At 41.6% G+C, this 13,896-nt stretch overlaps 1 protein-coding gene across 4 annotated transcripts; it reads right to left on the reverse strand.

Moving 5' to 3' along the window:
* Window positions 1-1,068: 1,068 nt before the first annotated feature.
* On the reverse strand, window positions 1,069-12,516 carry nr2c1 (nuclear receptor subfamily 2, group C, member 1). 4 transcript variants are annotated; one of them, XM_049575175.1, is made up of 14 exons: window positions 12,381-12,516; window positions 10,335-10,469; window positions 9,286-9,519; window positions 9,051-9,129; window positions 8,766-8,945; window positions 8,523-8,673; window positions 6,497-6,593; window positions 6,032-6,219; window positions 4,638-4,791; window positions 4,381-4,502; window positions 3,461-3,603; window positions 3,112-3,249; window positions 2,078-2,183; window positions 1,069-1,951 (listed from the first exon to the last, which is right to left on the reverse strand). In XM_049575175.1, the coding sequence occupies exons 2-14, from the start codon at window positions 10,404-10,406 to the stop codon at window positions 1,780-1,782; spliced, it is 1,836 nt and encodes a 611-aa protein (XP_049431132.1). In that variant the 5' UTR covers window positions 10,407-10,469; window positions 12,381-12,516; the 3' UTR covers window positions 1,069-1,779. The 4 variants fall into 4 exon arrangements, with proteins under 4 accessions (XP_049431132.1, XP_049431134.1, XP_049431131.1 ...); XM_049575177.1 differs by lacking the exon at window positions 12,381-12,516 and adding an exon at window positions 12,194-12,333 and having other exon boundaries at window positions 6,032-6,216; XM_049575174.1 differs by lacking the exon at window positions 12,381-12,516 and adding an exon at window positions 12,194-12,332.
* Between the last annotated feature and the right edge of the window lie 1,380 nt (window positions 12,517-13,896).

A 13,896-nucleotide genomic window follows, 5' to 3' on the forward strand; every position in this document is an offset into this window, starting at 1 on the left:
GGCTCACAGGCCGAAAGTTGAGTTCGGCTTTTCTAGACAGTCCCAAGGTGCACTGATTAACACATGCCAGAAACATCAAAACTGTGGAATAAATTTGAAGAGGCAGAGGACAACATGTCTAAAGGACTCCAGTGCTCACTGCAAAATCAAATGTTTGTGTTTGGGGTCAGTTTAACTGGAGACAGGATACGTCAAACACACCTGGGGGGAACAAAGGGGGGACTTTGATGAACAAAGGTCAAAGGTTGATTGGGTTGATATACTTGTCACCTGAAGGATGTTTATCGCTTCTAATGGATTGAATACTCCATTGATGTCTGCTGAATGCTTAACAAATTTATCACCTGGCATAGGATATATGCAGGCTGTTTCCTCAGCCTTAGAGATAAGGTAAGGAGCTTGGACATCTGGAAGGAGCTCGGAGTAGAGCCGCTGCTCCTTTGTGTCTAAAGGGGTCAGTTGAGGTGGTTTGGGCATCTGATCAGGATGCCTCCTGGGTGCCTCCTGCTGGAGGTGTTAGGGGCACGTACCACTGGTAGGATGCCCCGGGGCAGACCCAGAACACATTGGAGGGTTTACATATCTCATCTGGCCTGGGAACGCCTTGGGGTCCCCCAGGAGGAGCTGGAAAGCTTTGCTGGGGAGAGGGATGTCTGGGGTGCTTTGCTCAGCCTGCTGCCTCTGCGACTTGGCCCCATGAAAATGGATGAAAATGAATGGATGGATGTTTTTTGAATTTAAAGGGTTTTTGCAGCAATGACATGCATGACTCAAACACTGCTGCCTTTTTAAGTAAGAGGCTAAAAAAGGGCACTGCTACGGTAAATATTTTCTGTCTCCTCATCCACACAGAAAGCCTATCATACCGCAGGCCGCTGACCTCCTAATTCATCCCACCATGACCCAGCACACGTACAACTTGTCATATTTTTTGGCTATTTGGTAGTCCACAGCTGCCATCCAAACATAAGCGCTGCATACAGTGAAGAATCTGGAGTCAGCTCCATCTGTTCTCCAATAATATCCAATCAAAGTGGAAACACAGTGGTGTAAATAATAAGATAAAAGTGGTTGAAAGGTGTTTTTATTTTCAAATGACTCGACTATTTTCCATCCACATTAATTTGTCCAAAAGATGGAGTCCACGATTTAACCAAGTGCTTCCCATTTTTAGCCATCTTGGTGCATTCTATATACAAATCTATATACACAACAATTTCATGATGTCAAACATTTGACAAGTGATGCTGCACGATCCTTTGGATTGGCAAACAAATAAGAAACAAAGGTTATAACCTTCTGCGATTAAAAACATCTCACAAATCAATTTCACATTTTGACACATTTTTTTTCTTTTTCCTCATAATTTTTAGAAAATAAAAAAAGCAGTGAAAAAACAAACCGTCCTGATTCCTTCAAAGTGGAAACAATCTGCAGAAAAAAAGGAAAGGCCTGGAGGCGATGAAGCATAAAATACTATGTACAATAAAAAGCGCAAACTACTATGCAGGTTTCGAGGGGTTCGTTCCTGAACGGGCTGCTGTTGGCGGCTCACGTGCCACTGGAGTCGGTTTTATTTGTCCTCTTGGTGAGTTGTGCTCTACTGACTGGTTACTGAGGAGTCACAAGCAGGAGCAAGGTTAGAGTGAGAACAGAATTCCCAAATGATGCTGCGTCATAAATACAGTATGTTGTGACCACTTAGTGATCGGTCTGTGGAGCACTCTGATTGGCTGGCTGTCCAGTTTTAATAGTCCAATGTTGCGATGGCACAGTGTGTCAGACCCCAGTGACCGTCTGGCTATTGTAATCCGTGGACTCCATTTTGAGGATGTACGGGATGATGCTGTCGATCTGCACGTTGCCGATGAGCCCAGCGAAAAACAGCTCCTCGGTGACGGCTGCACTTATCAGCCTGAGGGCAGGAAGACGCAGCAGCAGCTTGGATAACCTGAGAGCAATGAGAGGGAGAGAGACATAAAATTTGAACGTGTACTGTAGCAGCTTCAGTCATGGTATCGTCATAAATCTGTCTGTCAATGAGCTGGCCGTATGTTGTACAGACAAGTCTACTGACCGATAGGAGTCTTCTGGGTAAGTCCTGGTTACGTAGTCCTGCAGCTCCATGTAGGCCTTCTCCTGAAATCGCTCTATCTGTGGGGTGTTATCTATGCCTGGGTGATCTGGGGAAAAAAACCAACACAGTCAGACAGGAGTCCATGCACATTTGGCACTATGTAAGTGGTTCCCAACTGGTGGGTCCGGGTCCAAAAGTGGGTCACAGGTCCATTCTGAATGGACTAAAAGTGACTTGACAACATGTCAAATTTGTAAAAAAACACACTTTATTTCTAAGTGCAATGAATTTCCAGCACAGAGCTTTTATTTTGAAGCAAGTGACTATTTGACAGAGATGTCAAATTAGCTTGACAAGAGGGCCAAACGCCAGTACGATGCTGAATATATTTAACTGTTTGGACCCTGAACTACTGACTAAGATGAAATCTGGACCCCGTGGCTGGACCAGTTGGGAACCACTGCTCTAAGGCCTCCTGAAACACCAAGCTGACAGTTGGCCGTTGGTCACAGTCAGGCTGTCGGTGAGCATCTGTCGCCCTAGTTTTTGACATGTGTCCCGCACCGTTGGCACTAAGTGGCCCTTGTGGGCTTCTTTTTTGGCCGATTCAGCTTGCTGAATCTGCTTTTTAAGGGCAGTTTAGCTCAGTGCAAGAGATGAGAAGCACAAATGAGGAAAGCAAAAAAAAAAAAAAACAGCTAAAGTAAAGAGGGTGTGAGATCTTTTTAGCCATTGTGCTTTTTGGCAGAAACAGTTTGTGTTATTGTTTGCTGGCACATGGTAAGTATCCTTTGTTCTATCAGCAATAGGTTGTGATGTTAATGTGCTAACCTGCTAACTAGCATCGTGTATCCGTCCTGTCGCCGTTTTTTAACAACAAGTTAGTTACATGCTTTTTGGCCAAGACACAGGCGATGTGAGGCGATGCAACAGTCGACATTCACTGTCACTAACGGCATTACTGATTCTGATCTAACAGGAGGACAAGAACTTAAGTAATTTTCATTTTGTAAACTGGGCAGTGGTCTACGCACCAGGACTGAAGAGAACGATGGCTTTGAGGTAGGCATATTCATAAGAGTCTGGGGTCAGCTTGGTCATGCTGTTACAGAACTCCTGCATCCTCCAGATGTGCTCCATCACCAGTTTTACTCGCTCTGGGGACAACTTATCTGTAAGAGAGTAAAAAGAGAGAGGAAAATGTGTGGGGCAGAACATCAGTAAAGATACAAATTATGCCACAAAAATAAACATGACAGATTTAAATATGTGCGTGGCATGCATTTATTCCCCTCTGCATCACACTGAGAAACACTGTTTGGCCTTCTGAAACTGTATTCATGTGATAAACCTTTGAGGCTTTTAAGAGCAGAGCCGTCCTACCTTCCTGTAAGCTGGTCTGCAGATGGTTGATAATGGCACTTAGGATGGTACCAACATTCATAACGTTGGAGCACTGTGCCAGACCCAGGGCAAACAGCTCGTTCCAGCAAGCTTTCATTAAGTTAATGTCATTGTCCTGACCACTGGAAAATAATAAAATAAGAGTCATTTAAATTTGCTGCAGAGAACTGTGTGACCACTCGGGCTGTACCAAACAGAGATTTTAATGCTTCCAGTATCTGTCGTTGTATTTTAGGACATAATAATCCACACAAAAGAAATTCCTCAATTTGAATAAAAATGATTTATCCAATTAAATCAGTTAGTCTTTTTTATTAAATCAACTTTATTTAATAACTAAATGTAATTTATGGTGCTTTTAGATTGATGCTGGACTGTTCCGTTGCCTCCCTTTGTGTGCAGCAAACTGGAGAGCAAACTGTTTTGTGACCACAGAGGAAACGTTTTTTTGAAAGACTTTTGGAAATGATTACATACATCATCTATCATTTTTCAATTAAATGTTGACTTTTGGACTTTACAGCGCTCTAGAGTTGCTGAAAATCACACGAGCTGGACACAATCCTACACGACCACAACTGGAATTTAATTCTACAGACAGTATAATACTAATAATCTTAGTGTAACCTAATCTGAAAATGTGCAAAAATATCCTCTTAAATAGAAAAACGCACATGCAAAAGAAAAGAAAAGAAAAAGAAAGTAAGAAAGGAAAACGTGCAGACTGTCGATTAAGAATTCAAATGTCAACCTTAAGAATGAAGCTTCAAAATATTCGGTACAGCCCTGGTGGCCACATAAGGGAAACTTTATTACTTAACTGTCATTTTGTAACTGACATGCAACTAATTAAAAGGTGTGTTTATGAAACAATGACACATCTTGTGACAAAAGCTTACCCAAGTGTTTGAAATGCAGGGATGGAGCGAGCCCAGTGCATAGAGAGAAAAAGTAGCCGGGAAGCTGACTCACAGATGTAGTTGACATTGAGGTACTCTGGCACAGGCAAAGGCATCATAAGCTGCGGGAACACGTTGTTAAGAGAGAAACATGACCGCAATGTTCCTCAGAAAAGTGTGTAACTCAGTAAAACATAAGCAGGAGTTTTGGTTTCAGGTTTCTTCCCGAGGGTAGAGGTCAGTGGCCGTGCTTTTACCTTGAAAGGGATATGGCTGTCAGAGAGTATAGGGCCCTCTAGCTCCACCACAGGACCTGACTGGTCCCCTGACATCAGCTGCATTGTGGCCTCCAAAGAATCTCCTGCTGTGCCGTCATTAGGGTGCAGGACTTTGGCCAGGGTGTCAAAAGCTCTAATGATACACAGAATATGAAAACAAAAATTTCTTATGAGCAATAATTTCTTAAAGTTAAATGAAGACAAAACTACTTGTCGGCCCTAAAACAAAAAAGATAAATGCTTCTTAATAATCTGTGGAGTTTAACTCCCTGGATTAAATGATCCTTGATTCAGATCTAAGCTTCAAGCCCCACATTAACAAGGTGACGAAAACATCACTTTCCCACCTCAGAAACACAGCTAAGGTTCGACCATTTCTAAATGAAAGAGATGTAGAGAAATTGATGCATGCCTTTATTTCAAGCTGTCTCGCCTACTGTTACTTCAGACTTCAGCTCATTCAAAACTCTGCAGCTCAGCTATTAACCAGAACCAAGAAGAGAGAACACATCAGGCCAGTCTGAGCTGCTCTGACTACATTTCAAATTAATTTTAAGCTCCTCCTACTTCTATACAAAGCCCTAAATGGGCTGGGACCAAGCTACATTGCTAGCTCCCTTGTTAACTATTTGCCTCCAAGAACACTGCGATCATCTGCTGCTGCTTTATCGGTGGTTCCCAGCAACAATCGGGATGCGGCCTTTGTCAGTTACACCCCAAAGCTATGGAACACGCTACCTTTAGATATCAGGGAAGCTAGCTCACTAAATATTTTCAAAAGAAAGTTAATGTAGCCTTCAACTAGCTCTGACTTTCCTGACACAGGTCTGAAACTCTTTCTTTTTATGCTTCACACTTCCGCAACCCTTTCAGAATCGTACTTGATTTCATGATTTATAGTTTTACAATTCTCAGTTCTGTTTTATATTCATTGTGTCTATTTTCATCTGAAGCATGCCCTGATTGTAAAGCACTTTGTGCTGCATTTCTTATATGAAAGGTGCTATATAAGTTTATTATTATTAGTAAATGTTAACATTAAGGATCCACGTTTTGAGTCAGACACCACATGTATTGTAGCTTCGACAGACAGAGAATAAACAGGATGCAACTCACAGCAGCACTGTGCTGACGCTCAATGTATGGTTCATTTTGACTGACTATGGGTGAATCTAATTAAGTCCTTAAGACCGGAATCAGAGACCACATGGCCCTGCTGGAAATTCTATTAAAGCTTTGTCACAAACGGAAAATAACAGCCCCTGGGTTTCTCTACAGTGCTCCTGATGATCTCTAATGTGTGTATCAACCTATTGAGAAGCAACTACCAGTTAGGATCAAAGCCTCTTGATTCTTTATGACATCTCCCTCACCGAGTGATATCACTTGCAGTTTGCTCATCCCCTTGGACGTCTGTCATCGAGCTGTCCCCGTTACTGAGCGTTTCGACTCCCATCAGATCATTGTCGCCTTCACTCGCCTCCCTGGCCTTGTTGAGGTGGGCGAGGGATGTCACGACATTGGCCAGCGTGCCGAGGTCACCTTGAGATGGGTCATCCTGCTGTATGGGTATCAATCATTAACAATGATGTATTCATAAACACGGATGTTCGAATTCATCTGTACAGCACTGTCTCTACTCAACAAAACATTTGTGCTCATCACTGAACTACTTCAAGAAAGAATAACAAAACCAGAACTGTTTAATGAACAGGAATTATTCCTTTCTTAATCATAATTTATCATTCTGATGTATTAAAAAAACCCCTTATTCTCAGGGCTGGATTGACATGTCAGACTTCATTTAAATGTCATTTGACTACATTAGTCAGTGTTACCTTGTCGGGGGACGCTGGAATCAAGATGGTGTTTTCCAGCTTAGAGAAGGGCTGTTGGATGTTGAGCAACATGTTTGACTCCAGCAAACTTGTAGACCTGAAGTCAGAGATTGAACATTTCACAAATTACATTACATTACGTAATATGGAGCCATGCAATATGATTTAGTCACTACTAGGGCTGCTGCAATATCCGCAGTATTGCAGTGTGTCACTATTGACAAGCCAATCGCAGGGGACGGAAAGTAACCGCTGCAACCTGTGTATGCTATGTATTTACACTCTGCTACAAATGGCAGCAGCATGATGAGCTGCTGAGTGTTTGTTCTGCGCTGAGTGCTGCACAGTTGCTGTTTTTTTTTTTTCCTTCTGGTTGCCGAGAGTTGAAAAATATTTAGCTCTGGGTGTACGATCACAGTGTAGGAGGAGCGGGACAAACACCACATAGATCAAGCGTCACATCGCTGAACAACAACAATAGAGGAGAAATCAATCAATTCTGAACCCACTCAGGCCGACAGGTCCATCCTCTCTCCCTACGTGCTTCAGTCATACCTTCACCAGAGCATGGGCCAAAGCAAGCAGGTACTCTCTCTCTGTGCCACAGCAACAAAAGCGAGTCAGCTGAAAAAAACTCTGTGCCCTTATTGCACCCCATCGCCCTTTAGTGTTCTGCACTTATCAGTGAACATGTATTTAATCTGCTTTGAAACTGTACAATCCCTGTCATTTAAAAAGCAACAGCGTACCTAATAATATCTTAAATGTAAAGCTTCTTTACAAATCACTAAAATCATGATAAATGAAGTAATTAGCAAAAACGACACATAACGGTGTTAATACCACATATCACGGTGTTGAGCCACCCTTTATCACGGCAGAAGAAATTCCTTCACCACGACAGCTCTAGTCATTACTCAAACTCTTATCAGTTTATTAGTTACACAGGTACAATCTCATTTAATTCAGTCCTGTCCACTGCAACAAATTCTGTCTTTCCTTTACCGGCCAGATAAAGACAATGTGTCTGAGAGAGGCTGAGTCAACTCTGGTAATTTTCAGGCTGAAGTAAGAGATGGTGATGTGTTCATATGCATTAAATTAAGAGATGTTTCTAGTTTCCTTTCTCCTTCATGTATATAAATGGAGAAGACAAAACATGAGAAACGACTTTCAATATGATGCAGTCCAATAGAGACAGAGTTATTAGAAACTGAACCAAAGATATTGTGTAAAGTAGAGCGCAGTTAGGGCCGCATTTTCCTGACCGAACCGGACCCGAATCCGAGACTGTTATAACCAAGCCTGTCCCGACCCGACAGCCTTTCTGATTTTAAAGTCCGAACCTGACCCGAGCCCGACGCAGTTTGTTACCTGACACAGTTATTGTTATCACGGTTACAGCTTGTCTGTTCACAGTGATCACACACAGACAGTGTGTAAATGACCATCAAAAGGCTGCTGTTACACACAGTCAAACACGCCGCATGCAAAGCAGCGCAGAACAGCACACACTCAGTTGGAGCGGAGCCTGTGTTGCGTTCAGGTGTTGTCACGTAAATAACAAATTCTAGCACTTGAATAGGCCATAGCACAACACAGCAGCATGTCAAGTGGGCGGAACCCGAACTGAAAATGTCTGATTTGTTGTCCGAACCCAGTCCATGTCAGGCTCAGGTCGGTATCCACACTCTGGTGTAAAGATATTCTTCACATCAAGACGGCGGCACGCACTTGGGCAGCGGCTCTTTGCTCTCTAGTCTGGTGTATTTTTTCTGTGTTTTTGTCTGCGTGTTGAGTTCTGTGTCCAGCAGACTACGTGTACAGTCGACAAGAGTTAATCAACAACGGATCATGTTACAATATGTGAGTTTAAAGTGATCATCAGCTAATTTTGTTGTATTCCTATGCAATGACAATAAAGGCTTTCTATTCTATTCTATTTCTATTCACTGTGTTGCATTAGACTGTACAGATGTATCTAATAAACTAGTAAATTGGTATATTGTATTTTGTTTGGCTGTACCTTGCAGTTTCCTTATCAGACACAAAAGTGGGTGTGGCTGCCAGAGGACTGCACAGGTTCTTGCGGATGTAGATCTTCTCAGTGGAGGCTGCACAGTTGACGGATTTCTCTCTGGTGGTCACTTCGACAGGCTTCCTCTCACACTGCACAGCTGAAGAAGAAAGCAAAGACATCAGACTTTCTCTTTGTGGGTACTGAATAACATATATACAGCTGTAAGTAAAGAATATTTAACTCTCTTACAGTCCTGTTTCATGCCCAGATTTATGCAGCGCTGCAGTCGACAGTATTGGCAGCGGTTTCGGTGGAGCTTGTTGATGGCACACTCTCCGGAGCCCCTGCATGTGTACACCAGGTTCTTTCTAATGCTGCGTTTGAAGAAGCCCTTACAGCCCTCACAGCTGACAGCTCCGTAATGACGCCCTGAGAGAGGAAAGAGAAAACAAGGTCAGCCTTGTCAGCCTACAACCCTTACTTGTATGTTCCCGAAAAATAATAATGTTACAGCAAATTAAACTTATTTCCTACCTGAGGCCTTGTCCCCACAGACAACGCAGTACTCTATAACCGGCTTCACAATGGACTGGTCTGACCCCTCGGTCACAAACTGACAAACAACCCAAGACAATGAAATGATTTAATACAGCAAACACTGCAATAAGTTTAGACTCACTAAACATGTTCATGCTTCAGTCATAAGACCTTTCAGTAACTTGTTTATCAAAACTGGCAACAGGAAGCCACTAATATCCTCTGGCGATACCTGAATCTGCTGCCCTGCCAGATCAGGGGAGGCAAACAACAGCTGGTTAACCCCAGAGCCGTCTGGAGCGGCGAGGATGACCTTGTTGGGTGAGCCTTCCTGCTTGGCTAGGATCACCTTCCCAGTGGGGGAATAGTCAGCATTCGCTAAGATAAATTGCTGTTTTCCAGGGGAAGATGGCTCAAGTGCTGTGACGATCTGGATCTTCTGTCCAGTTTGCTGATCAGTTACAATCTGTGAGAAACAAAAGAGCAACACATGAGTGAGAGCTGACTGAATATGCAGCCAGAGTGTGGGAGACGTTGAGCTAATTACATGAGAAAATAAAAAGAAATTAAAAAACAGTATTTTTCATTGGAGGACAGCGGAGAAACTGTACAAATATGAGACCGTTCTGGGTTATACTGTCCACTACTCTTAGATATTGGACCCAATTTTGACAAATTTATGTGCACATTGTGTGTTTAGTCTAGTGATGCACAATAATATCAGCATGTCATCGGTCATCAGTAGATAAAGGCTTTAAAATGAAATATCCACATCAGCCCAAAATAAATCTCTGCCAGTATGACAGACAGATAAGATGATGCTGTAATTGTGCAACTTTAATTAATCAAATAGGTCAAATTTGCCCTGGATGTGACTTTTGTCAGGATTGTCTCAGGGACAGCATCATCCAGGTTGTTAAAGTATGATGAATTCTGCAGTTTTGTTATGTTAGATAACAATAAAAATGGCATGTTAACATGTAATCTAAATTGACGTAGTTTTCTCATTTTACCCTGTGAATGTGTACACTTGGAAAAGCTTAGCATTTTATGTCTGTATCTGCCAATGAGCCTTCATGAGGAGAAGAGACATAATAATATGTCAATTCCACAACAGGAGAGACTCGATGTCCCCTGCATTTAGATGGAAGAAATATGTACATATATCAATATCAGCATATCAGATATCTGCAAAAATCCAATATCATGCATCTCTAGTTTATTCACACACAATTAAAAAAATAAGAGTATTTTCTAGTTGCTGACAGTCTGTCACATCACCTGGATCCTGTGTCCTAATGCCATGTTGCTGTCTGCTGACACAAGCTGAATCCTTTGTGTCTGTCCATCCATTCTGATACTGCATGCACCTTCTTCCACTGCTCTTCACATCAGTGCCCCATGAGGCATGCACAACTGCAGAGAGAGCATATACTTTACTCTAAGTCCTATTAAAGCAAACTTTGGGTCAGGTAAGGGAATACCCTCAAGGAAAAGGCTCAATTTATTTTGTCATTTTCTTTCAGTCATCAAATCCCATGTATAATACTTGTCAGTAGTTTCTGACAGGTGATATATCTACAGTCCCATTTTTTAAACACTATGTAATTTCCCGAAACAGCAGGGTGCTGTAGTTTTTGGTAACACATTAGACAGGAATAAACAGTGCTTTCTGGGGGGACTATCGTTTAACAGATTTATATACATTCTAGTAAGTATTTACAGAGGCCGGACAGTGTCAGTGAGATTGAAATAATGTTTTCGTACCGATGAAACCAATGTTTAGACTGATGGAATAAATGTCTTGGGACCATTTAGCACCTAGTATTAGGTTAGTTTAGTCTTCGGAGTTCTGTATATCATAAATGTTACTGTACATTATATGCAGTTTATTTTCTTAAATCTAGACAACATGTTCATAAACACATGAACACAACCCCTGTTCTCAAGCTTTTGATAGCTTATCGGGGTGTTACATTTCACATCTCATTTCTTATGAAATGTACATGTATTTTTACTTTATCTGTTTTTGTGAATAAAATTGTGAATTGAGGTAAGCACCAGCCACCAAACAAATGCTGGTAGAATATGCAAGTGGCAGCTAGATTTGCTTCACTCTCAAAACAAAGGTAATCTACTGAGTGGATTGTAGATTTTGAGATGTTAATTTCCAGCCCTGATTCAGTGTGTAATAAAGTCACCGTGAATTTCATAATACTATCACCACCTGTGTAAATAGCATGTTTTATATACTGATGTGTGCAAAGGGACCTGGTTTGATGCACTGCATCATAGCAGAGATGTAATAAACATGACTATTACAACAACTCTCATCCCACATGTTTACTAGTTTATCGTCACCTCTCCCTTTAGCTACAAGATATTTCTAAACGAAACTTCATCGTTGTAATAAAAATGTGCTCAGACAAATAGCCTGAAACGATCTGTACTGAACCAACAGGTAAAATAACATCATGTAATATGCTATACTGTGTGCCACTAACTACTGTTAGTTTGTGGCCTGTGCTAACCAATGTAGCTGGCGCTAGCTTGAAACTGTACTATTGGTGGCCTCGTTATAAAAATACGGCTTAATATCACAGCAAAGTGACAACGGATGAGCGGCAAAGCTGCAACAGCAACACAAACAAGCTCTTGACGGCCAGCTATTTAAAATCGATACGGAAGATAAAGGTATTTCTTTTCCTGTGGGTGAAAGGTCAACATTGAAGGGTTAAAGCATGCTAGGGTTCAAGGCCCATGATGCCGAATAGCAGAGTGAACGGCGGGACTTCGGCTTTGACAACTGGGCTAAATACGCATTAATCTTTGAAATGGACTTCCACATCAGTAGACAGTTTAGCAAGGCAACTCATGGTTTGACGCTGCAACGTGCCGCTGTCACATTCAGACTTATATTAAAGACGTGGCTGCTTCGTTTGCGCAGACTAGTTAGCACCGCTAGCATAGCAGCTAACACCAGCTAACGGTAACACAGCCAGCTGACGCGGCTAAGCTTGTTAGCTAACTAGCATGTCCGTTAACAACATTACCGCTGCGGCACAGCTACGCATAAACATGTAACGCTAGATACAGAACATGCTGTGCAGTCGCATACACATACCGACATCACTGCATACCTGCCAAATGTATTTTTAAAGCGCTGAGCTCCGGACGACAGTGCTAACGAGCTAGGCTAGCTGTTTGCTAGCTGGTAATGGTCGCTTCCCTGCTGTAGACTGAACACTCCCTCCCTTCCTGTGTTACTGGTCACGGCTGTCTCGTCCGTGAGCCTCTCATGCGTCCACGATATTAAATATGTCTTACCTGCCGTGGAGCTGTGGGGTCAGCTAATGTGTAGCCTTCAATAAATTAATATTTTAACAGTTTGCTGCAGTTGGTGGTGGGAGGGTCAGAGTTCGTGACCTTTTTTCATCAATAAACGAGTTACGCGCATGCGCAGTAAGATGTCCGCGGTTGAGCCTGCCTGCGTGTGTGTGTGTGTGTGTGTGTGTGTGTGTGTGTGTGTGTGTGTGTGTGTCAGCCTGTCAAAATGTACTTTATCTAGCTTCAGTTTTGTTTTTGGTCTTTGCCATATCAGCTGTAAACAGATCACACAGTGTATGATTGAGTCAATATATTAACAAGTCTGCATATACATATACATAATAAAAACATACTCATAATATAAGTTACTCTTTACAGAAGATAGTCCACATCATTGGATGTAACATTATGAACTATTAGGATGTTTGAGGAGACATAATTCTATAACAATGACAATGAGTTTTGGTATTGAAAACAAAATTTAGCTTCCAGACCACTCGTCAATAATAGTCGCTTTTGCGAGACCCTCACAGTAAAGAGGGCATATCAAATATATATGGAAAAAGTGTCTCAAATAACAACTATGGAATAATTTAAATTATCTTGGCAGGATGATCTAGGTCAAGGGTGTCAAACATACAGCCTGGGGACCAGACCCGGCCCGGCAAAGGGTCCAATCCGGCCCACTGGATGACCTTGCACACTTAATATTGACACACTTGTGAAAGCTAAGAGGTGCCAGGTTTCAGGAGCAATATAAACAGCGAGCAGATACTAAACGTAAAATGCTGCCTCAGAGGCTTTTCCACCCTAACCAGAGTACAGTACTCTGGATAAAACTATGAATACTTACTGTGGTCATATTTAAGGATGTTGAACATTGTGCAAAATATTGTCAACCAGTAGCTTCAGTACAAAAGAATCTGTATCAGACTTCTATCTTAAAACAATATGGATAGAACACTGCTGCTGAGGCACTGAAAAAACTTCAGCTTTCCTTTGTGTATTTTAATTTTTATTCCTTTATAAATATATTAATATTAGTAAAATAATAAAAAGATATATATATATATATATATATATATATCTTATTGTAACAATGTTTCCTTGTTCAAAGCCAAGTCATATTTACAATGCCAAAACTTGCAGAATTAAGGGGCCAGTTGCACAAATCACCTTATGTTTTAAGTATGACACTTCAGACTGAGGGACTTAAGGGTGTTGCAGAGAATCCCTTAGGAATTTTCCTTGGTTAAGAAGAAAATGTTAAGCACAGTAACTACAGTTTTCATGATTTGTTTGCTTGCCCTCAAAGCTTGTGATACCTAAAGTCTCTTGTGCTATAGTTTAACTAACTTTAATGGATTTCTGAAGTATGAGCCCAAGATAAGGAGAAAACTTAAAATACTTTGTGAAAAATTTAAGGAAACCCGAGGGAGATAACGTGTTTTGTACAACTGATTTTATTTTTTAAGAGAACCTTAACCCGAAGGAAAATCTTAAGGTGTTATGTGCA

The sequence above is a fragment of the Epinephelus fuscoguttatus genome, linkage group LG4 (genome assembly GCF_011397635.1).
Source record: "Epinephelus fuscoguttatus linkage group LG4, E.fuscoguttatus.final_Chr_v1".
NCBI lineage: Eukaryota > Metazoa > Chordata > Actinopteri > Perciformes > Serranidae > Epinephelus > Epinephelus fuscoguttatus.

Bases quoted from the DNA above. Each gene is read 5' to 3' on its own strand.
- nr2c1 (XM_049575175.1), bottom strand. From the start codon at position 10,406: ATGGATGGACAGACACAAAGGATTCAGCTTGTGTCAGCAGACAGCAAC. The intron at 8,674-8,765 runs GTAAGAGAGTTA...TTTCTTCTTCAG, and splicing joins TCTGGGCATGAAACAGGACT to CTGTGCAGTGTGAGAGGAAG. The intron at 1,952-2,077 runs GTCAGTAGACTT...CATTGCTCTCAG, and splicing joins TACCCAGAAGACTCCTATCG to GTTATCCAAGCTGCTGCTGC.